The sequence below is a fragment of the Chaetodon trifascialis genome, chromosome 21 (assembly GCF_039877785.1).
Source record: "Chaetodon trifascialis isolate fChaTrf1 chromosome 21, fChaTrf1.hap1, whole genome shotgun sequence".
Classification (NCBI taxonomy): Eukaryota; Metazoa; Chordata; class Actinopteri; order Chaetodontiformes; family Chaetodontidae; genus Chaetodon; species Chaetodon trifascialis.
Window position 1 is genome coordinate 5915016 of NC_092076.1, and position 25058 is coordinate 5940073.

The following is a 25058-nucleotide window of genomic DNA, read 5'->3' on the forward strand; positions in this document are numbered from 1 at the left end:
ATGTTCTGTGATCTAGACACCACGTTTGGCAGTATGAATACTGTATAATAATAAGCCCAAACCACCAGAGAAAAGAAAGCCCCGAGGTGTAATTTCACTTTCAACAATCATTTTATTAGCAGTCCCAAGAGGCAATGAAAAAAAAATCAAAGAAAAAAAAAAGGAACAGAAATTAAGATTACAGTCAAGACGGTGGGCCAATCAAGGTCAGTGAACATAAAGAGGGAACAGAGGGCTGCACACACACCAAACAAACACAGTCACATTGTTAAAAAAGGAACAGAAAGTGATCAACGAAGACGACTGAATTTAATCTCACGGGAGTGTGTGTGTGTGTGTGTGTGTGTGTGTGTGTGTGTGTGTGTGTGTGTGTGTGTGTGTTGGCTGATCCCTCTGTTCCTCAGGAGAAATTCACCAGGACCGACCCACATTCTCTCACACACACACACCCACACACACTCTCATACCCCTCTCTTGCTCTCTCTCTCTCACACACACACACACACATATCAAAAAGCCAGTCGAGGCGTCTTCCTCTCTCCAGTAAAAGCCGTGATTTTATATTTCGGCTATTTGTGACAGAGAAACCAACCATCAACAAACCACAGCTGCTCAGGCAGGGTCTTTAAAATTGTTATGTTCTATTAATTCTGTACAGATTATATATTTTATTTACACACTGAACACTGTCAGTGCGGCGACAACTCAAAATCTGCAAACGTCAACTGATGTCCATTAATCCGCTGTCACTCTGTGCTCATGTGTCTGCTGGAAATCGCCTTTTTTTTTGTACATCAAAACTTTTGATGAATATAAAGTCTGCAGCACTAAGCCTCCACAGGCAGAACCATCCACAGAGACTGATGATGGAGAGGGTTTCCCATCGCTGTGATGCAGAGATCAAAAGTTCACACCTGTCATTCATTTCTTTTTTCTTTTGTTCTTGTATTTTGTGTCTGGTCTTTCCCTTTGCTGCATAGACTTTGAACTAATGAAAGCGTCCTAAACATCTGGTTCATCAGTGACCGAACGGCCGAGCCTGATGTTTGCATCAATAACAAAAACTCAACTGGAGCTGATTTAAACAAATCTGGATCATACCAGTTACTGTAATGAGCCGCAGCAGCCCTGCGCACCTTTATTTTCAGGTCACATGTGGACATGAAACCCAGATTTTACATTTCAAGACGCTGAAACGCCATCAGGCCCCAGTCTGAGCTTTAACACTAGGCTTAAATTCAGATGCCCACACCTGCAGACACACTGGGAAATAAGAAACGGGCATTGGGCGACTAGTCCTCTCACATCTGGAAACACGCACACACATCATGGATGATTGGAGCAGCATGGGGGGGGGGGGGGGGGGGGGTACTAAGGCCATGATTAAAGGAGAGAAGCGACAGAAAGAGAAACAGCATTTCTTTAATTCCATTTATGTCTTGGTATGTAGATGTCCTTCACTCTATTGGGACTCAATTATATAAAAAGTGTTTGCTATCCGAGGGTCATTCATTCACCCAAAACAGCCTTTCAGTGCTAATAATACAGACAGTTCACCGACTACAGTCAACATCAGCCGCCTCCCACACTCACTCACTCTGTTGCATACATAATTGTTCACTTGTGTATATACATTACCCTCCCTCGTCAGTTATTTTGCTCCTGCTGTGTTGGAGCAGTAGATTTGAGGCAGAGTAAAGCTCTATTAACATCAGACTCTCTCACACACACACACACACACACACACTTGAACTAACACACACACACACACACAACAAGATCTGCCAGCTGATGTGTGACGCTCAGCTGACAGACAGCGAGGAGAGCTTTAGTTTATTAGGTTTTTTTTAAAAAAAAAAGAAGAAAAAAAGATAAAGCGCTTTCTTTCACGAGGAACGGTGAAGGGGGGGGGGGGGCATACAGGTGAGGTGGGGGTTTGCGGGCCTAGCTGAGAAGCTGGCGGATCTCCTTGTGCATGTGACACAAGAAGTCCACGTACGACGCTCCCCCGCTGGCGCTCTTGTCCTCGACCAGGAAGTGCCTGAAGATCAGCTCGGTCCTGTCTTCCTGTTTCACCACCATCAGCTGCACACAGGAGGAGAGAGGAGTGTGAGGAGGAGGAGGGTGCGTGAAGGGGGAGGGCTGGTATCAGTGACCACACTGCCTTGTTAGCAGCAGATCAGGCAGGTGAATGCAGCACACACACTTCTTAGTGTATACCATTGATTTCCCATTCATTAATAACAGATAATACAGTCTAATTAGAAGCACGTCAGCCTTCGCTTACTAGCTCTCTAAATTCTACATATATGTTATGTTGGCTAAAAACAAATATCTCTATCAATGTCATGTTGTGTACAGAAGCCAGCATGTAGCATTTACAGCCAGTTGAGAGGCAGACTGCCTCCAGATGCGATCACATTACCGACCATGACGCGAGAGAGTAACACAGAAAAGAGAAAGCTCACCTTCATGTATCGCGATCGCTGAGCTCTGAAGGAGTCGATGATCTCTCTGAGTCTCTGAGAGAAGGGGTTGTCCAGTACGGGCAGGCTTGTCTGAAACGGCAGAGACATTCATAAATTACACACACACTGACAGCTATTGGTAATTAAACAAGTGTCGCCCTCTTGCTGCAGCGTTTAATGGACAAGTTGAGAGACTATGGAGTTTGATGCTTTGTTCTAAATGATGTCTATGATTAAATGTCATACTTTATTAAAAAACTGTTTTCTATCTATTTCACCACATCACTAATTGATAAAGCGTACAGAAAGAAACTGGAAACGGCCTCCATTTCTACATCACGCCGAAGAAGGCGAGACAGCAGAAGCTGTTCGGGGAATAAACCCTGAGTAAAACTGGACAGGAGCTCTTCAGGTGCAGCTCACTGCTCACGGATGAGGTCAACAAACACAACATGAAAGCAGATCTGCCTCCTCTCACCATGCTCGGGTCTATCTGGCTGAAGCTCGGCGTGCCGAAGATGTTGAGCAGCAGCTCCTGCTGAACGCTGGCTCCCACCCACAGGAAGAGGTGGAGACCCGTCTCCAGGAGGTAAACTCCGCCTTTAGACAGCCTCTCCTCCGAGTCCCTCACCGCCACCGGCAACGACCCGCTTTCCAACTTCATCTGGAGAGTCGAAGAGAAGAAGCAATATTAATTACGATGAATGTCGGCGTCGACTGCTGCTGACCTAACAGCGCTTTCAGCGAAATAACTTCATTTCCACCCCGGCTAACATGACTACTGCTTAATTTGAGGAACAGCACGCAGCTGCAGCACATCCTTTCGCCTGTCTGTTCCTAATATTGGTAAATATTGTGTTGTTAAAGACTAGAATGTGTAAGAAGGAAAAAGAGCAGCTGTTAAAAAAAAGAGAAAGGCTTCCTGTCCCCAGCACTGCAGCTCAAAAAGGTGCTATTCAAGATCTGCAATCTAGAAATCAATAAAAGGGCAAACTGTTTGTATAAAAACCTATAAAAGACCTTCAAATGGTATTTTCTCTCCTTCACAGTTTGAACACTAGCGTGTGCAAAGCTTGTAGGTTTTAGCTGCAACAATAAGATGTCTAAAATAAAAATATAAAAGAGATTTTTGCAAAGTTTTATTTTCTAAACTACATTTTAGTCTCATCATCTCTTCATCTCTTCGTTCATTAATACTGCCTGCTGTTCGTCACAGTCTGTGTTTAATGACTTGGACACAGTCTCGTCATCATCTCGTTTTAGTCAAAAAAGGTTGCCGACGCACATATTAAGTCGTAGTTTTTGTTTACAAACTTCACACTACAATTCAGGAGTCACTGAACGTGTTGGTTAAGTGAATAATACATGCAAGAGCCCATTCCCGTTCTAACAGGGCTGAGGCGCACAATGCTGCAGACTCTGCATGAGAAGATTACACACATGTGATAAAAATAGTGATTGGGGAAGTTCAAAATAATCATCGTCATCACAAAAAGCACTGCGTCTGCTTCTTTGTTCCATGAGTGCGTGATTATGCAGATTTATTCTGGTTTGATGAAACAGTATTATTAAAAACACACAGGCTATTATCATATTGAGTAAGAGAGCAGCAAACACTTATTGTAATGAAACTGCATATTAAATATGAGTCTGGCCTCTTTGATGATCACACAAATGCCTCCGCCTGTGTAAAACCCCCCTTTTCACACAGGTGATATTTTAAGTTTGCCAGGGTTCAGTGAGTACGCTTGACATTCCACCCACCCTGTCAGGTTTGGATGTTTTACGATGATAAAATTACTGTTTCTGTAAATGGAGTCTGGTGGCTTTGGCGAGCGCGATACAAATGGCTGTTTGTGGTTTAACAGAAAACGTCCATCTCTGTGGGGTCCTTTCCACGACGTTGTCATACATTTAGAATAACAATCTGAGCCCGTCATTGGCAAAAACAAACACTTTTAGCGGACGTACACAGACAGACAAACGTCCAGAGGGGTTAAATTACCCTCTGTTTCTCACTCAATACTGGACTTATTTCAAAAATTGTCCCCATCAGTCACTTGGACACAAAAACATGGCAAAGCAGCGCCCACAAACACAGATCTGACCGGATTTTCTCCCATTTGTCCGTGACGCTGACTTGCACCCTCAGAAAGTCTGCTTTGTGTTGCTGTTTGTGGGTGTGGTCTCACCAGCGGCAGCAGGTGGGGGTAGAAGAAGACGTGGCTCTCTGCGACGTCCATGCAGCTGATCAGCTGCCTCAGGTACGCCCGGTCGTCCAATGACACGTCGGCTCCTGGCAGCAGCACGTCGCTCTTCAGCACGCAGTTCAGGTAAACCGGCAGCAGCTTCATGCACTCCGGAAGGATCAGCTGGAAAACACACACACGAGGATGCAAATACTTAAAGACACTTAATGATGTGCAAATATGTGTAAAGACAGAATTTCATAACTTCATCTGAGACACTGAGATACTTGTACTGGTATTTGTATTAGTTGTGGGATGCGCCCTGAATTTATTTGTTTCAGTAAAACAAACCATCAGTCTTATAAATCTGACATTTAACGTGATCCAAATGGGCTCCAAATGTTGAAAGTGTTCTTTGTTTAACACCAGGAATTCCTCTAAGTGATGGTGGAAGCCATGTCTGCTGGGTACACACACATTACGCTCAGAGATTCAGTACCTGACCAGCTGACGAGGGGCTTGCACAGTTCTTTCGGTAGCACGCCAGAATCTGAGCGCACTGGTTGACCAGAGTGTCCCTCACAGCCTTGGTGGGGTTGCTGAGGACGCCACGGAAAGCTGCAACACACAGAGACACACGCATATAGATATACAAACATGTCAACTGTAACAGCATCAGCTAATAGATCAACCATCAGGAGCTAACATCATGAAACAGGTGGCTGATAGATGTGTACATTCGTATCGTCCGCGCTCCTCCGGCCCCAGTCGTACTGACACTGAATAACAAAGCTCCTCACCGTATTTGGAGAAGAAGTTGATGATGGTGTCGGTCTCACAGTTGCGGTAGAGATCAGCCAGCTGAGAGCAGCAGTTGACGGCCATGTTGTGGATGCGGAGGCGCCTTTGGCCGCTGCAGCTGGTGTACAGCACGGCGCACTGCGGGGAAACACACGAGGTGAACTGGTTTAGGAAGTGCTCACTTTCAGGTTTTACAAAATATATCAATGCATTCAGAGACATCTTGTGTGATTTTTCCTTGTAGATGTCAAACATGAATCAGATTTGATGCCACATTAGGTGACTGCAGTCGACTACGGCACCTATTAGGATATGAGAAGCTGCTGTAATCTGACTCCTGATCGCTCAGGATTGGAAGTAATTGAAGGTAAAGCTGTAAGTGAAATGTGGTCCCTTTTGTTGCACACCTGCATGAGTGCCCCCGTCTCCTCGCTGAGCTTGTCATCGTGCTTGAACTCCACAGTGATGGCCTTGTCGCAGTCCAGGCCTGCTAGCTCCACGTCAGTGGTGTTGCTCATGAAGAAGGAGCCGAAGAAGTCTGTCGCTCGGATACCTGAGGAGCGGGGAGGGTGACGACAGAGGCGGAAGAGTCAGTTGTCACATCTCTCAGACATGGACTGGTTTGTTTTAATGGGGGAGCCTCACCTGTGCTGGTTCGCACTCTCATGACGGCATCAAACCCTACTAGTTTCTGAACGTCTCGCCTCAGGTCATTCAAGAATCGCTCCTTGTCCGACTGAGCCTGGGATACAGAACACAAACCAAAAGTTACACGTGACACTGTGGAAGTGATCCATCTGGCGTTTCAACAAAAAGCCATCAGAGCAAACAACACTGAAGAGAAATGCCAGCGCCTTCCTCTCACTTGGAAGTAGGTGTACTTGTAGACGGAACCTCCAGTGGCGACGGGAACCACCCCTAACGTGGCGACGTCCACGTACTGGTTAGGGAAGAGGAAGAGATCCACACAGCAGCCCTGAGTGACACACTCCTTGGCCAGGGTGTTGTAGAAACCCACCTGGGGCTGAAACAGAGACTGAGGACAACAGGAGAAGAAGGAGAGTCAGCGTGGAGTCTCAAGAGCTGCTACGACAACACACACTGACAATCGCTGGTGTTTACCTTCTCCTTATCTGTCCCAATCAGCTTCTTGTCTTCTCTGTTCTTCAGTTTTCCAGGAGCCTCCGCGATGGGCAGCGAGGTGTGAAACACAAACAGCTTCCCTGCGCAGTCTGCAGCCTGAGAAAGTGACACACAGCAAATCATCAGGCACGTCAAACTCAGCGTCGCGCGTCCGGCTGTGTTAAGGTCAGGTCAAACTAAACTGAACTGAAATAAAAATAAAAACTGATGAAAAAATCTAAAACTATAATAACACTGGTTTACCTTGAGTGCCTCCAGTCCTGCCTGGATGACAGGTCCAAAGACCGTCTCTGTCTCTCTGGTGTCTGCAAACATCTCTGGGATCTGGTCCAGCAAACTGGACAACACAGACAGCGCATCATTGATCCAGATCAAACACTCTGTCCACACACACCTCCTGTATTTGTTAACGTGTGTGTGTGTGTGTGTGTGTGTGTGTGTGTGTGTCCGGTTTACCTCTCGATAACTAGCCGGCTCTCATTGACGTTGACGAGGAAACCATCCAGCAGGGGTACAAACATGTCTGATACGTCCGACACCACCAGCATCTGCGGCTGGGCCAGGCTCGACTTGACGTTGTAGAAGTGCAAAACCTTGTTGTAGGTGACAAAACCCACCCGCACCACAGAGTCCATTTCCGGGTTCTCCCTGAATGCACAGACAGACGATGAAATGGGAGAAGTTTGCAGATCCCGACATGAGCTGCAGATGAGCGTACAAACTAACATTTCCTTGCTTTTAAGAGGAAATAATGTCCCCCCCCCCGCTTCCTTCTTTTCAGACTCTCTTTGCTTCCTTCTTTCCTCTTTATCTCCTCACTTCATGCTCATTTTCCCTCCTTGCTACATGCTTCTTTTCTTCCTGTCATAGCCTAGTCTTTCCTTGTCCGCTCCACCTCTCTCCTTCACTGGTTCCTTTTATTCAGATTCACATTCAGAAATATGTAACTGATCCCTGCTTTGTTGCAGTCCTAGTTGCTCAACACATAGTGCTTGCTTGTGTGTGCATGTGTTTGAGTACCTGGGCAGATAGTCTAGGAGGGTCTTGAGCTCCTGGCAGACGATGTTGACCATGCCGCTCTTCACAGCGTTGTAGGACACATCGATAAGGAAGATGAAGGCTGGAGGCTGAGGAAGCTTGTTGTTCTGTTGGAGAAACAAACAGTATGAAATTACGATTGGAGTAGGATCACGGAAAAGAAACGGAAATCAGGGTGGTGTAGTATCAAAATCAATCCAGTACCCATCAGGATCACAGATAACACAACGTATTGTTAGCTGCTCTGCACTCAATCATTTCCAAACTGACGCCCATGAAACAAAATACAGACCAAACCAGTTCCACCGAGAGACAGGAGCCTGCAGGCTCTGCTTTTATTTATTATCCAAAGAATAATAACTGACTGCCTCATTTTTGTAGCTTGTGGCTGATGGCTTTGTCATTATCATTCGATTCTGACCTGTGATGAAATGAATGAAACAAGCTTCCATTCCAGAGAATTACGTCATCATTCAAGGGTAAAAGATCAGTTTCACACTCTATAATTTGGAATTTGGAGGACCATGACAACACCATTAGCCTGGCATCACCATCTCTCAGTTCATTTTCGTTTTCCCAGTTTCTCGCAGGCGCAAACCAAAACACTTCTGGACACAATTAGACAGACGTACAGCCAAACAGGACAATGAAGGATGCGACGTGACGTGAGCGACGGAAAAATGTAAACAGGCTACAACGTTTCAGAGATGAGATGTGATGGTGTAGCATTGATATATCTGTGAACATCTGTACCTGCATACATTCATCTGGTTCCTGACTTACAATACTGCAAAATGATGAGTGCAACAAGCATGAAGTTTGCTTCCTGCACAAAGGAACCCTTTCGATCCAGGGACTCACCTTACAGTAGTCAACAGTGGCCAGGAACTCGTAGCTGCCAAGCGAAAGCTCCGGTCTGTCATAGCAGTCGACCCTCTTACCAGTGTGGTCCAGATGCTGGAAGTAATGTGGAGGCACTGTGGGGAAAAAGGACAAAATCAGCACAGTCAGCTCGGTTTAGAAAAACATGCTGAAATACACGAACACGGACACAAACTCACCCTCTGTGACACAGCTGCAAAACCCACACTGGAAGCGGCGACCTCCCTCTATGAACTGCATGTACGGACACATGTAGGCCTTGCAGCGGTTGCAGCGGATTGGACCACCCTCACCGTGGTCCACAAGGTACGGAGGGCTCTGAGAAGAGATGCAGCGAAAGAAGTAAGCAAGCTGATACACGCGATTGAGCTACGAGGGTAGCTAAGGGATGCAGCTACTGACACAGGATGTGATGTCAGCATCGGTAAATATTTCCAAACTCTTTTATGAGAAACTGTATTCCTGCCAAAATGATGCAATGTAAAACTAGTCCAAATGGATATGGTTACACATGTTGTGGGTGCATGAAACAAGGTCATGCATCTGCTCCCCCCTCTGTGATTTTGAGACAGATTATCCCTCTGACATTACAGGCATCCTGTGATAACAACTACGTATCAGGCACGGCCCTGAAAACTAATCTTTTTCAAACCAGGTTTTGGGTGTCATGAAAATCAAAAAACCTGCAGGGATGCAACTATGAATCATTCTGCCAATTATTTCCTCGATTATCATTTGGTTTATGAAATGTAAAAACACTCAGCCCTGTTCACACGGGACTAGTATTACCAGAGGACCTCGTGATTTAGACATAAGCCCCAACATCTGTGTTTTGTGCGGTGCATGAAGTGAAGTCAGTATTTTACTTGATTTACTGACATTATGTCGTGGATCTGAGGTCGAGGCTCAGGCAGACTCTGTGTTTGAAATATGATTTGTAATTCGCAGTGGAATTTTTACTTTAGAAATTACACACACGGTAGATTTGCATGGGATTAAGATCAGAGACGAAGGCAGTATTAGACCTGTGTGAGTGGAGATTTACATAGGAGATGAGGAAAAGCACCAAATTCTCACATTTGAGAAGCTGAAACAGTGCATGTTTGTCATTTCTGCTTGATAAATGACTAAAAGAATGTTTGTGGACATACAAACCAAAGAGAACAGACGCTGAGCCCAAAATCTTTTGACTGTCAACCTACAGCATCCTGCATGAGGTCAAAAATTAATCTCGTCTGCCTTTTCCCCCCTAACAGTGTGCATTGCAGTAACAGCTCATCATAAGAGCCTAATCTAAATAGGGCTCACTAAATTTATAATACAGCAGAGACAGCGGAAAGAGGAAGGGAATCGCTCACCTCATCTGGCGGCAGCGTGGCGAGGGGCTTGATGACGGCGGCCAGTGGCACCTGAGACTGCTTGGCCATATCGGCTGTACAAGGCATATTGTAGGCCGTACAGCGGACAAACCTGGGACTGGCATTCCCTGAAGACAGACACAGACTCTCCGTTAATCTCTACATGGTCCACAAATATTTCTTAGACGGAGAGATGCCACATACGAATGTGTTCACGGGAAGCAGAACCCACCTTGGTCTTTGACCTGGAAGTTGGTAGTGACCAGCGGTGGGGCCTGACCTCTGACCCCTGTGGTAAATGGCTCAGTGGTCTTAGCCTTGTCATCCTCTATTACCTGGATCTAAGAGGCAGGGAGGGGGACAAATGCATCACAATTTTCATACACGTTTACAGCACAAACACACAAGTGCACATGACACACCTGCGACTACTAAACACACACTGAAAACCCACCAACATCTGTGGAAAAAATGTCAGAGTCAAGCCAGGAGACGTACGGTACAGACTCATGCTGAAGGAGCTTGCTTACACTCACAAATATGATATTGGACTTAACAACAAAGCTAAACGACCACCCATAGGAAAAAAAGCAGAATTCATCAAGGCATGCCATTAATGCAAGGGATTGTGGGTGAGTGAAAACACTGCAGGCGAGCATGCACAGCTCAGAGGAGAGGTTTGGAGGGGGTGTCTGTCAGAGTCTGGTGACCCTAAAAACTAAAGTGCTCTCAAGTTATCGAAACTAACACAAGCTGCTTCGAAGTCCCGATCAAACACACATGAACAGTGACGTGGGAGTGAGGCAGCAGGGACAACCAACACGGGGGTGTGGGATGCATGTGATGGGGAGTTTACTTTACATGGAGACATATCTTATCAATATTATTACTTCTCTGAGAAAGGCCACATTAATATGACTTTTATTTAAAGTGAATCCTCCTGACAGCCTCTTACACATGAATAGGATACTTAAAGGAACAGTTAGAGAAATAAGCTTATTGGCATTCTTGCTAAGATTTAGATGAGAAGATTAATAACACACAACCAGCTGAAGGAGGCTAGCAGAGACTTTGGGAAGTTACAAGCTCACCGCTGATTTGTCAGCTTTTACGCTTAGCAAACATGTTCATCAGTGTGCTCCAGAGGTGCTGGTTAGCAGACTGTTACCATTTTGACAAAGCCAGGCTAGGTGTTTCCCCCTGTTTCCAGTCTTTATGCTAAGCTAATTTAGCTGGCTGCCGGCAGTCGCTTCATATTTAGTGCACAGGGATGTGAGTGACATCGATCTTCTCATCTTACTCTTTGCCAGAAAGCAAATACCCATTACTACCGAAACGGCAAACTACTACTATCACGCCTTTCAGCAATGTCATTTCCACTTTTCTTATTTCCACCAGGAGCACATCTCTCACATTGTGACTATCTTGGACTTTTAGGGGTTAGAGGAGAAGGAGGAGGAGGTGGAAGCTGTGGGTTAGTACAAGCAGGCGGAGATGACAGGGTGAAGCAGAGGAGAAGGCAGGCACACAGGAAACTTACTGGGCTGGGGATAGCGTCTGGATCTATTCTATGTCTTGATTTCTGCACAGCCGGCATGTCAGACGCTTGCTTTACATTCAAAAGTTTGTCCAGCAAATTGTGCAAAACAGGACAAAATAAATAAATACAAAGAGTGAAAATACAAAAAGGAGTGTGAGAAGAGAAAACTCAGTGACACTACACTGAGGAGCAGGCAGCACTGTTATTCAGACACTGATCAGTAGGATTGATTATAGATTAGTGGTACTGAAGACTATGACGGTCAAGCACGAGAAGACTAATTTACCCCTAGCCTAGCACACATGCTAAGCAGCTAAGCGAAGAAGGCTACGGAAGCTCACAAAGGCAATATCAAGATAATCATAGGAGGCATTTTCAATAATCAATACATCAATATATATGATGATGTCCAGTAGTGAATGTGATGTTCCAGGTTGAGGTTAATGTTTAAGAGATCAGCATTATGTCGACAACAATAGACAACATTACGGTCCCACATCACATGAGAGTGTAAACATTACCCAGTTATAGACACATGATTCTCACTGGACTGAATATTAAAGGCAACTGCAATACTGCAGTAAAACAGGGAATATATGATAATGATATTCACAAAAATATTACACTTAATCAAGAATGAACTCTAAATGCTCGGTATCATACATTTAGATGACAGAACTGGTGATCATGATATTACATTATGATAACATCATAAGAAATCCAGTTCAGTATAAAGGATGGAGTTTAATAATACAGAATTATTTCCAAGCCCTAAGTGGCACATTCAAAATCATGCACACTCAGTCACTTTATTAGACAGAGCTGTACAATCTAATGGAGTTTAACAGAACAGCTCTGCCATGACTTCTATCCTTATGAATTTTATAACGTTCAGCTTTCGTTGACTTTGGCAGAGATGTGCAAATTCAATTACAGGTTTAGGTCAAAATCATAGGTGGTGTTTACTGAACTACATTCTGACCCCCTCATACATGAGGGGGTCAGAATATTAGAAACACCTCTGAATATAATGCAGTTCAGAACTCCACCACTACTATGTCCCCAATGCTAAATTTGAAAACGCTATAGGTGTCATGACAGTAGACTTTATGGCAGAGCAGTTGCTTTGGACTGCATTAGACTGCACAGGTGCACCTAATAAAGTAGCAGCTGAGTGTGCAAATCCTGCAAAGTCACTGAAGTCAAAACAGAAATGGCCAGAGATCAATAATCAGCATGCGTTTTGTGTCCTAAACTAGGGAATTTGGCTTTGACAAGTGTGTGTGTGTTTGCATGTGCTCACCGGGCTAGGAATGGCATCTGGGTCAAGTCTTTTCTGTGCAGGGGGAGCAGGAGCCGGCGCTGGTGGAGGGGCTCCATAGTTTGGTTGTGCGGGATAAGGGCCTGCGTATCCAGGCTGAGGGCCTCTCACCTGCCCAAACGCACCTGAAGAACACAGGAGAATACTCTAGTGATGGAGGAAAAAAAAACTAAAATCCATGTCGCTTCTAATTAGCGGTCATCTTCTCACCATTCTGCTGAGGAGGGTATCCTCCCTGCATGCCGGGCTGAGCTGGAGGCTGCTGCAGGGGCCCAGGGGGGCCTGGTGGGCCCTGCGGTCCTGGAGGCAGGTGGTTGCTCTGGGCCATGGAAGTGGGAGGCATCTGAGCGCTGGGAGGAGGGGGACCTGAGTGGTAGGGGGATGGCTGGGATGGAGGGGGCTGCTGTTGGGGTGGCATGGGGCCTGGGTACTGGCCAGAGGCAAGTGAGGTTGGAGGAGGACCAGGAGGAGGAAAAGATCCAGGTTGAGAGGAAGGAGGGGGCGCTCTAGGTGGGAAGGAGCCCTGGGCGGGGGGAGGCTGGCCGGACACAAAGGCAGGCTGGCTGACAGGTGGAGGTGCCGAGGAGAACGGGGGCTGGGTCGGAGGGAAGGGCTGCTGTGATTGGGACACTGTGGGAGCAGGAGCTTGGCTGGGTGGAGGCACGGGACCCGAGTAAGAAGAGGGAGGAAAGTTTTGCTGAGAAGAAGGAGGTGGCGGTGCTGAAGAGGTGAACTGCTGTTGAGAGGTAGGGGGGAGAGAAGAGTTGAATGGCTGTTGAGAAGGAGGTGGCGGGCCTCCATAGTATTGCTGAGAAGCTGCAGGACCACTGGGAGGTGGTGCCTGGGTCGGGGCAGAGGACGAGGGCGGAGGGGCGTGGGTGTAAGAGGGTGGAGGTGCGGCTGAGTAGGCGGTACTGGCAGGTGGTTGCGAGCTGTGAGGTGGAGCTGTGGAGAGAGAGTGACAGACAGAAATACAGTCTGTGACACGACACGATATGTTTGTTCATTCACCATTAAGACCACTGAGTAAATCACATTAGCATAAATCATCCAAATTTACCATATCCTGGCCCTGCAGGGGTTGGTGGGCCTGAGGAGATCTGCATCCCAGTCATCTGGTTAGTGACCTGCTGCATCGTGGGTGGGGGCCCGTAGTGCTGGGGATAGGAAGGTTGCGGCCCTGACAGGTTCACAGCTCCCTGGTTATATGGCTGAGACACAGCAGGCCTGGAAAAAACAAATCTTTCATTGCACCCAGGTAACAAAGTCACGTTCAGTCATCTATAGTAGGCAGATTTCTTCAGGAAGATTCACATTTCTTGGTCATGTATGTGAGTAACTGGGTCTCTGATCGTCTTGTTCAAATGAAAGCATACGCAGGACAAAGAGAGAAAGTAGCGGCGGAGCAGCCGAATGAGAAAAAGAAATTACATAGCAACGGGTTCTCTATTCCATCCAAAGTCTGACTACAACTGATACGAACAAAGGACGGTCTAGAAATCTAAAAAGGACCATTTCCACAGCTGAACATATTTGTAAAGTTGAGATGCAGTGACGCTGTGAGGGAAGGCTCCGCTCTGTCTGCCTTCAACAAACATACACACAAAAATAGTCAGGCCTGACTGACGCAGCATCTTCTATCATTAATACGGTTAAAATAAGAAAGCCATGCCACCAAGGTGCTGTCTGGATGGAGGAAAAATCTGATTACTGACCTGCTGCATGTAATACTGCATGTAATGTTAATACGACAACGCTATTGAACTACCTGCATTTCAACTACAGCTTGGAGCTTCAATTACAAATCCATGTGGAAAAGGTAAATCATCTATTCTGCAGCCTTGATAACATTGTTCATCCTGACATTAGAGTTTCCTGCAGCAGCTCCAGCCAGGACAATAATATCCAAGCATGATGTACTTGTCTGCAGTATTTGCAGTATTGGAGCTAAAAGAAAAAGGAAAACTGAATATCAGCAGCGCCTGCACCTCCACTTCTCTCTTAATCAATTTTCTACACTGGGCGCTTCGAGCCTGAGCAACTGCTGTCTATTACAATTCATAATCTGTCGCTCAACACACGTCTCATTGAGTGCGTTTTTCCATAATTTGCTTTGGCTGGTTTGGAGCCCACTTTCACTCCTATCTAACCACATGACAGTCTGCTTGAAGGAGCTCAAGTCCTGAGGTTTCACACAGCCTCGGTGCAGTTATTTGGTGTGTTTAAATGGATTCTGTCACCCACTTGAAAGAGCTGAAATGTGAAATGAAAGCTGCAGAACAAAACTTTTATGCACATGCAAAACTGTAATTCTAGTCCAACCAAGGCCTAAATACACCTCTCTGAACAAACAATCAACAGGTAATTTACCTGGGTGGCGCTTGAGTCATAAGTGGGGGTCCATTCTGCATGTCCCCTTGACTGTGACTGTACTGATTATATGGTTGGTGTGCTGAGACTGGTGGGGCTCCAGAGACAGGAGGACCCCTGGCAGGACCTGAAATGCAGGGACAAAAGATGAGACACACACACAGCTGCAAAAGGCATAATCATCCCTACCACAAACAACCCTGAAATCAATCTTCCTAATGTGACGAGATTAGCGCAGCAAGCTAAACATGGCTATAGGCCACGGCGGTGCCCAAACACATTTCTATTTCATCCTTCCTGACCGCCAGAGGCGGTGCCTTAAGCACTGAATGACTCCGTCTCGCGCATGCGCAGGTCGAGAACCAATACCAACAAAGTCACCTGTGAGTGACCCCCTGACGACCCCGGACAGGCTATAACTTCCGGTGTCGTCAGAGGATCTGTTCCTTTTTTCTTCTCGCTTCGCAGGTATACTACGGTCGTAGCATTAGCTTTAAGCTAATTATCACCGTACTTAACAGTTAGACGCTTGTCGCCGGTAGCCTTGTGACCGCTCTTTGCTGGTCGGAGCTGCGAGATGCTCGCCCTCCAAGGGCTGCGGCAAGCTGTCCCTCCGGGAGGCGGTGTGTGCTGTCTCACCGGCATCGCGGACGCTCCTTTCTTCAGCCTCATCTCACGGTTGGACTCGACCGGTAAGGTACCGCTAATCAGCGCATAGTGTACTTTGTTGGTGACGGCAGTGTTTTCGCTCCCTCTCCCAGCATATCTGTTGTCTTACAGTTAGCAGCAGTGTGTCCGCTTGAGCTAACTTTGTTATTTGGCAGCAACTTTTGTTGTACCTGCTTTGTCAGTACCGACCTGTTGGTGACGGCAGTGTTTTCGCTCCCTCTCCCAGCATAGGTGTGCTTTGTTATCTTACAGTTAGCAGCAGTGTGTCCGCTTAAGCTAACTTTATTATTTGGTAGCAACTTTTGTTGTACCTGCTTTGTCAGTAACGACCTGTTGGTGACGGCTGTGACTTCGCTCCCTCTCCCAGCATAGGTGTGCTCTGTTTTCTTACAGTTAGCAGCAGTGTATCCGCTGAGCTAACTTTATTATTTGGTAGCAACTTTGTTGTACCTGCTTTGTCTGTACCGACCTGTTGGTGACGGCTGTGCTTTCGCTCCCTCTCCCAGTATAGGTGTGCTCTGTTATCTTATAGTTAGCAGCAGTGTGTCCGCTTAAGCTAACTTTATTATTTGGTAGCAACTTTGTTGTACCTGCTTTGTCAGTAACGACCTGTTGGTGACGGCTGTGCTTTCGCTCCCTCTCCCAGCATAGGTGTGCTCTGTTATCTTATAGTTAGCAGCAGTGTGTCCGCTTAAGCTAACTTTATTATTTGGTAGCAACTTTGTTGTACCTGCTTTGTCAGTAACGACCTGTTGGTGACGGCTGTGCTTTCGCTCCCTCTCCCAGCATAGGTGTGCTCTGTTATCTTATAGTTAGCAGCAGTGTGTCCGCTTAAGCTAACTTTATTATTTGGTAGCAACTTTGTTGTACCTGCTTTGTCAGTAACGACCTGTTGGTGACGGCTGTGCTTTCGCTCCCTCTCCCAGCATAGGTATGTTGTTCTGTTTTGTTATGGTTAGCAGCAGTGCTTTCGCTCGAGCTAATCGGACTGTTTCGACAGCGTCCCTTCTTGAGTTGGAGTTAGCAACGGTGCTTGCTGTGTTAATTTGTGTTATACATTGTTTTTGAGAGTGGTTCTTCATAATTGGTAGCGCCATTATGATGTCTTCTCACTCCTGTACCGCCTGTATGGCTCCTCTGCAGCCTGAGGACGGTAATGACCTTTGCCCCTCATGTCTTGGCCTCGAGCACCTGAGGGAAGGTCTTTCAGAGGACCCCTGCATGAGCTGCAGCTTCATGCCCCGGGCACTGAGGGCGGCAAGACTGGCTGGGGTGGAACATCCCTCCTGTGGCCTTGTCGGGTCCAGAGGATGACATCCTCTCAACAGCGGCTTCGGCCACTGAATTTGGGGAATATGGGACGGACGCTGTCTCTCATGACACCGTCTTCCATCCCTCAGAAGTGGGCTCTCGTTCCTCGGCCCATAGTTCAGGTGGTTGCTCAGAGGGTAGCTCCATGGGGGCCATCATTCGCATGGCCTTGGCTCGCCTGCAGCTAGACGTGCCGCAAGCCCAACCGACTCTGGTGAGCGCATTTTTCAGGCGCAGTTCAGCCCCTGCCACATTCACTGTGCCTCCTTCAGAGGAGTACCTGAAGGAGTTGCATGCATGTTGGAGAGATTCAAGGCTCTTTCTCATGCAACATCTGATGGCTGAACACTGGCAGCCATGCAGGATGCAGCCAAGTTGGCCTTGGCCACATGCCAGCTGTTGAGCCGACGGTGGCTGCACTCATGGTCTTTCCTGATGAGGCCCTGAGGGTGAATGCGAGGTGTCCTTCACCCCAGTGCCGTGTCACGGGTGATTTGCTCTCCAAAGCGTATGATGCAGCGGCTCGTATGGGACGCATCGGTAACTCGATGTCACACCTCATGCTTGCCCTCTCAGCCTGCCTTCAGGAGACTACACAGGACACATCAGCTCATAATTTAGCGATGCGTCTCTGCAGGCTTTCGCCCTAATGACCAGGGAGCTAGGGCGTGTGATGTCCACCCTGATTCAGGCTTGCTGCCAGGTTTGGCTGGCTCAATCGCTGCTCTCAGAGGGTCAGCCGCTTTAGAGGCACTAGAGCGGACAGTCCAAGCCAGGCAGACAAGACAGCAGCTCTCAGGTCTCCACAGGAGCGTGCCTCCCCCTGCTCGACCTAGAAGTTCTTCAGCAGCTGCGCAGCGCCGCTCTCAGCCACAGGCTTATTTGATGGCTACCAGAGGCCGCAGCGGCCAGTGCAACGGCCAGTGCAGCAGCCCGCTCAGCGGGCAACTCAGGCTCTTCGGGCCCCTGATTGTCAGCCTTCTAGTCAGCCTCGGGCCTTGGATGCTAACTGGCGCCCCCCCAGAGCCTCCAAAGGCCGGGGGGCCAGGAACTGAAGTTCCTGGGCCGGTCGTCGGCTGCTTTTCCCAGCAGCAGCTCAGTTATTGGGCTGCTTACACCTCGGACCCCTGGGTGGTGTCCACCCTAGCCCAGGGGTACAAACTGCAGTTCCGACGCCGGCCCCCTGCCTTCAGCCGGGTCAAAATGACCATCATGGGTGACCCGGCAAAAGCCGTAGCCTTGGACCAAGGGCTGTCTGCCCTCCTGGTCAAGGGTGCCATCAAGCTGGTAGATCCCCTGTCACAGCCCGGGGGATACTACTCGATGTACTTTCTGGTGGAAAAGAAAGATGGCGGATCTCGCCCCATCCTCGATCTCAGGGGCCTCAACAGATTTCTGAAGGTCATGCCATTTCACATGCTCACCATGGCAGAGGTTCTGCGTGTGGTTGCCAAAGGGGAGTGGTTCACTTCCATTGACCTGAAGGATGCCTATTTTCATGTTCCCATCATATCTCACCACAGGCAATTCCTTCGGTTTGCCTTTCAAGGCCGTCATTTTCAGTTCAGGGTGCTACCCTTTGGCCTCTCCCTCTTCCCACGGGTGTTCACCCGCTGTGTGGCAGCAGCCCTCTCTCCCCTGCAGTTGAGTGGCATGAAGATCCTTCCATATCTAGACGACTGGTTGGTGTGTGCGCCTTCCCAGTCTCAAGTGGTGCAGGATACGGCTGCTCTTCTGGCTCACCTAGCCCGGCTGGGTCTCAGGGTGAACATCAAAAAGAGCTGTCCGATCCCCTCCCAGAGTATCACCTTCCTCGGTGTGACCCTAGACTCTGTAACCATGAAGGCTTGTCCATCACTGCGGCGGGTGGAAGACATCCTCCGCCTCCTTCCCCTCTTCCGGCAGGGCAGGTGGTTGCCCTGCGTGCAGTATGTACGCCTCCTGGGCAAGTTGACAGCTGCCGCGAGCGTTGTTCCTCTGGGCTTGTTGTCACTTCGCCCTCTTCAACGGTGGCTGAACAGCTTTCACTTGGATGCCAAGTGGCACAGGCACAGGAAGATCAGGGTGTCATGGGACTGCCTCCTTGCGCTGTCTCCATGGAGGAAAAGGGCCTTCATGTTACAGGGCATGCGAATGGGTTCTGTTCCGGCTCGTCGGGAGACCGTCACAACAGATGCTTCCCTCTCAGGGTGGGGTGCAGTGTGGCAGAACAGAGCAGCTCAGGGGCGGTGGTCTGCTCAGGCCCGCACGGAGCATGTCAATGTGCTAGAGCTGCGGGCTGTGCACCGGGCGCTCCAGCACTTTCTCCCATATTTGAGGGGGAAGCATGTGCTGGTACCGTCAGACAACATCTCAACTGTTTCTCAAATAAATCACCAAGAGAGTACCAGGTCAATGCGGTTGCTGCAGGTGACCTGGGGCCTCCTGACTTGGGCAGCCCCCAGCCTAGCCAGCCTGGGGGCAATGTATCTACCGGGGAAGCGGAACTAGGTAGCGGACTTCCTTTCCCGCTGCAAGCCTTCCCCAGGGGAGTGGAGGCCTCACCCGGAGGTGGTACTCCACATCTGAGGCCTCTTTGGCAGGGCAGAGATGGATCTCTTTGCCTTGGAAGAGACTACCCACTGTCCTCTCTGGTTCTCCTGGATGGAGGAGAGCAGCCCTCTCGGGCAGGATGCCCTGGCACACGAATGGCCAGAGGTTCTCCTGTACGCATTCCCGCCAGTCCCTCTGATTATGGCAACGCTGCAGAGGGTTCTTCAGCGGGGCCACAGACTGCTGCTGGTGGCCCCCTTCTGGCCAGGGCGCACGTGGTTTCCTCTCCTGCACAGGCTCTGTCACGGCCCACCATGGCGCCTCCCCGACAGGAAGGACCTCCTGTCTCATCTGGGGGGCCGGGTGTGGCATCCCAACCCTCACCGTCTTCAGCTGTGGGTTTGGCCTCTGCAGGGCCCGATCCACTGCTGAATGAGTGCATAAGCACCGTCCAGAATACTGTTCTGAACGCCAGGGTGCAGTCTACCCGGGTGCAGTATGAGAACAGGTGGCGACTGTTCTCTGGTTGGTGGTCAGGGAGGCATGAGGACCCTGTGCACTGCTCTGTGCCTACTATTTTGGAATTCTTGCAGTCTCTCCTGGATAGCGGTTGGTCCCCCTCTGCCCTGAAGGTGTACGTGTCCGCCATTTCATCTCGACATGTTCCAGTCGATAACAACACGGTGGGATGCCACAGGTTGGTGTCCATCTTCTTGAAGGGGGCTCTGAGACTGCGTCCCCCACGACTGCCAAGAGCTCGGCGGAACGTGTTAGTGAGCTTCATGCCTTGTCAATCAGCAGTTCTTGCCTGCGGTGGAACTCAGGCGGTTCAGGGGTCACCTTATGGCCGAATCCTGCATTCTTGCCTAAGGTTTTGTCAAACTCGCACCTTAATCAACCTATCCAGCTGGCTCTGTTTGACCCGCCAGTAGGGGAAGGGGACGAGAAGTTGGTACTGTTGTATCCTGTACGGGTTTTGAGAACCTATGTGGACAGGACTGTGGGCATACGCCAGTCGGACCAGCTATTTATGTGTTTTGGTGGTCCTAAGAAAGGTTGCGCTCTCTCAAAACACCGTCTGTCTCACTGGATTGTGGACCTCATTTGCCACGCATATAAGGCAGGTGGTCGTCCCCTGCCTGCTGGCGTGAGATGCCACTCTGTGAGAAGTGTCTCCACATCATGGGCTGCCCTGAGAGGGGTTCCCCTGCAGGCGATATGTGCCGCAGCCTCGTGGGCGTCACCAAGCACTTTTGCTGCTTACAGTCAATGAGGTATGCATTTTGGATTCCTCGTGACTTTGTTGGTATTGGTCATCCAGTGCTTAAGGCACCGCCTCTGGCGGTCAGGAAGGATGAAATAGAACGACAGTTACGTATGTAACTACGGTTCTATGAATCCTGGATGACCGCCAGAGCGTTCAGTCACTCAGAATCCTTGTGGCTTCGCGAGAAGATTCTGCAGGAACAGATCCTCTGACGACACCGGAAGTTATAGCCTGTCCGGGGTCGTCAGGGGGTCACTCACAGGTGACTTTGTTGGTATTGGTTCTCGACCTGCGCATGCGCGAGACGGAGTCATTCAGTGCTTAAGGCACCGCCTCTGGCGGTCATCCAGGATTCATAGAACCGTAGTTACATACGTAACTGTCGTTTTAAAGCTAACCGATTACATTGCCTCATTTTGCCTCTGGGGTTAGGAGCACAGACGACATACTGAAACCAGGCTAGCGAAGACTGTGAGCTAAGAGGGTCAGTTAAATTTATGGGACCAGTATTCTGATCGAGGCTGGAAATAAACACCAGATGTCAGGCAATTTTAGGCTGTTGCTGGTAAGTCAGTAAATCTAGCTAACCTTACTGTTTTTAAAATTGCAGACATGAGAAATTGTCAGCTGAATAACTTGAGAAAAAAGTGATGTCCACAAGCAAACCCTTGCTTACTTGACACTGTAATAACAAAATATGTGAGCATAAAGAAGATAAATTGAATCTAGAACATCTATTTCACATACTAAAAGTGCCGTTCACATTTCTAGGTGATACAAATGTTGAAAATTCTGCTGATAAACAGTAATGAAAAGGTTAGTAACTGGCTGGCTGCTATGCTTAACAATCACTTGTGTTAGAAAAGGTCTTTTTGTAGTGCACATTGAGAAAGGGTCATGGCTGCGAGAATAATGCATGTAGGCACAGAGAGGATTTGATGATTGCAGAGCATGTGGAGTGTGAAATGAGCAAGAACAAGAGAGGAGGCAGTTACCTAAGTCAAGAGGAGAGGAGAGGTCAGAGACTGGGTTGGCAGCCACAGCCTTAGAGGGAAAGCTTGTGAAAGGAGAATAACCTGTAATACAAGAAAACAGGGGAAGACGAAAAATACAGAGAGATGTAGGGAAATGTGTAAAAGCGACGTGAAGAAATGAGAGGGCAGTCAAGATTCAGATTAGTATGCACAGAGCTGCTCTCACACATACAAGAACAATCACACGGCCGGAAGCAGGTAGAAGGACAACCCAAGGTTATGGCTCGAACACGTGAAGAGCATCACAGCCGACCTGCTGTCTCTCCCTCAACTCACTCATACGCAAACTTGTACAGAAGAAGCAGTTTACCTTGTGGTGGAGCTCCGGGCTGGTAGGCTGAGACAGGGCCATTGTAGGGTGCGTAGGGTGCGGGGTATCCCCCATCCAGGGGTGCGTAGCCGTGCTGGCCGTAGCCAGGCTGGGGCTGGCCATATGGAGAGGCCATTGGAGTGTGCTGGTTTACATTCATCTTTAGTTCATCCCTAAATCTGGATGGAATTTGGACACAATCAGAAGAAATTACTCAACATCACAACTTAAGTCTGAGCTTATTTAACCTGTTTCCAGGCTCTAAACGGAGTTTTTAATAGCAGAACACCTGGAGTGTAAAGCCTGAGAGATGCAAAGGTTATGAAACAATAAAGGCTGTTGTGACGGTCTTGAATTCTGAGCGTGAAAGTACAGCACGTCTCTCCAGGAGGAGCAGAGACAATCTGCCCACACATCACTCCATGAGGAGGACGTGGACGAAAGACAGAACCTCAAAAAACACAAACAACTGATCTTAGGAGGAATGTTTACTTTAACTCTCTCATTTCGGAAAGCGCTGCGCAGTTCAGTTTAATGTTCTTCAACATATGGGACAGTTTTTCTGTGTTCCACCAGCAACAGATGGAGAGAATCGAAGGCAGTACTAAGAAGGCAAAATTGGCCCCGACTGAGTTTGTCAGCACTTTGCACCTGAACTCACAAACAGGAAAAGCATGAAAAACACTTTCAACCGCACAGCTCTTCATCCCGCAAGTTTCTACAGTCACACTTTCTCATGACGTTAATACTTCCTGGTTAGGGACACCTTTATTAGCTTTATATGTTTGCCTTGGCCTCACCCTCAGCTTGCATCTTAGTCTCTAACCATTACGTTTACACACACACACACACACACACACACACACACACACACACACACACACACACAGAAACAATAAATAGAAGACAGTACAAAGCTAAGATTACACAAAAGTAGCTTAAACTAGATTAAACTTAAACATTTACAACCATTTGAGGGAAATAAGACAGAACCCACAGTAACTAATAACGTAACTCTGTCATCTATGAGGGGGAGATGTCATGCCTGATACTCTGAAGACAGTGTGTAACGTCTGCAGGACTCATGAATGCGTCTTAGTAACGTTGAAGTGTTTACAGATCACACCAGTCGACTCATGAGAAGACCTCCTGAAGGTAAAGTAGAGGGGCAGTAAACTTTATGAGCATCAACACTCCTGCGTATCACATGTCAACTTCAACCTTGCTAACAGAGGTACACGAGTGCCGTTGTTTTCTCACTCGGCTTCTGGAGACTAGCCCAACTTATATGACCGAGAGATGAGTATCATCTAACAGACAAACACGAGCTAAACGAGCGGGGCCTTTTAATAATTCAGCAGTGCAGGTGCCACAACGAGAAACACAATCGCTGGTGCCGTACAGCTATTTAGTACGTCGGGCCTACTGAGTGACCCACATCTGCTCCACTGGCTAGGTCGCACAATCATGGAACTGGGTTACCAATTTCAGGCAAACACTGCACAAGTTATTCAAAATGTGATATTTGCTAATAGAAAATAAGTGGCAGGAGAGCCAACCGCACGCTTCGCCGGGGTAGAGTAATAACAGCGATGCCGAGGAAGGCTGGCGAGCGTAGCAGTGCGCTAACGAGAACAACCTCAGTGCCGCATTACAATCAGCTCGCTAGCTAGCTTACGTTAGCAAGACAACATGTCAACCAAATCCTAAAAAACACAGAGCCCGGTCAACACTTGATATGGCTAACTGTAACGAGTCTAGACCGTAGGGCGAAGAGGTACTCTGCATCTTTGATTAAACAAACTTCCAAGTCATGGGGGCTAGGCTAACTTGCTAACGTTTAGCAACCAGACTACTTGAAACATGATGACAGGGGCAGTGGTTGAATCAGCTGTGACCAAATCGCCACAACCGGAGCTAGCGAGAGTTAGCCTACTAACGTTAGCTAGGCTAGTAACCGCCAGCTATTTCGCAGAGCAATGCTAGCCGTACCATAGCATTAGCTAGCATTAGCAAACGTAGCAAAAGCCAAGCTCCGCTGTCAAGCCGGCCAGGGATGTCACACGTTAACTGGTTTCAAATCGAAACCTACCTCCCAAGTGTTGTAAATAGTAAGGCTATCCTCTGTTCGGGACAAAACCGTGAAACCCGGTGGCAGACGAACTGTGAAGCCGATGTCGTCCCGGGGTGTTTCTCGCTAATCCCTTCTTGGTATCAGAAGCGGACATTCAGCGGAACTGCTGCAGCGCTGTGCCACGTCCACATCCGGACACCGCAGAGCGACTTCCCCTCACGCTCACGTACTCGACTGAACTTTACTACAAAATCAACAATTGACGTTTAAAACAACGTCAGCAATGTTAATGCGATGAATATGATTGACACTTTTTTGAGACGGCATTTTTATTACCAGGAAGCCAGGCAGCACTTTTGGCTATTAACATTTCAAACATTCATACTTATTGGATATTATGTGTACAGGCAGACACACACATACACACACTCTAGGTTTGCCATGGAGGCATAGGCCTACATCAGCTTTCTTTAATTTGCCTAAGGCTCGGAGTCAATGTGGGCATGTTGAACCTCCCAGTCACCTATCAAATAATAATAATGCATCAAGACGGAGTTATCTGATAGGAGCCAGTGTCAGCACCAAATATGAGTCAGCCTCGGCCTACAAATGGCTACCAGATTTGGCTGCATTTTCGGGGTGCAAGCTGGGGCTGAGAATCAGCTCCATTTAGTTGCAATCAGGTCCATTTTGGAGTTATTTCAGCGGGCCATTCAGCACAAACCTGGCATGAGTTTCAACAGGTGATCGG

The 25058-nt window shown here is 48.1% G+C and overlaps 1 protein-coding gene across 4 annotated transcripts; it reads right to left on the bottom strand.

Annotated features, from left to right (window-relative positions):
- Positions 1-90: 90 nt before the first annotated feature.
- On the bottom strand, positions 91-24488 carry sec24c (SEC24 homolog C, COPII coat complex component). Of its 4 annotated transcripts, XM_070991296.1 has the most exons (25): positions 24326-24488; positions 22234-22412; positions 21885-21965; positions 15111-15237; positions 13801-13967; positions 12951-13685; positions 12723-12865; positions 11420-11488; positions 10112-10220; positions 9880-10007; positions 8701-8839; positions 8501-8616; positions 7622-7746; positions 7058-7249; positions 6845-6938; positions 6581-6697; positions 6324-6494; positions 6104-6200; positions 5866-6011; positions 5458-5596; positions 5157-5275; positions 4661-4840; positions 2947-3132; positions 2469-2558; positions 91-2085 (listed from the first exon to the last, which is right to left on the bottom strand). In XM_070991296.1, the coding sequence occupies exons 2-25, from the start codon at positions 22391-22393 to the stop codon at positions 1945-1947; spliced, it is 3771 nt and encodes a 1256-aa protein (XP_070847397.1). In that variant the 5' UTR covers positions 22394-22412; positions 24326-24488; the 3' UTR covers positions 91-1944. The 4 variants fall into 4 exon arrangements, with proteins under 4 accessions (XP_070847397.1, XP_070847399.1, XP_070847398.1 ...); XM_070991298.1 differs by lacking the exon at positions 21885-21965 and having other exon boundaries at positions 24326-24482; XM_070991297.1 differs by lacking the exon at positions 11420-11488 and having other exon boundaries at positions 24326-24482.
- Positions 24489-25058: the final 570 nt, after the last annotated feature.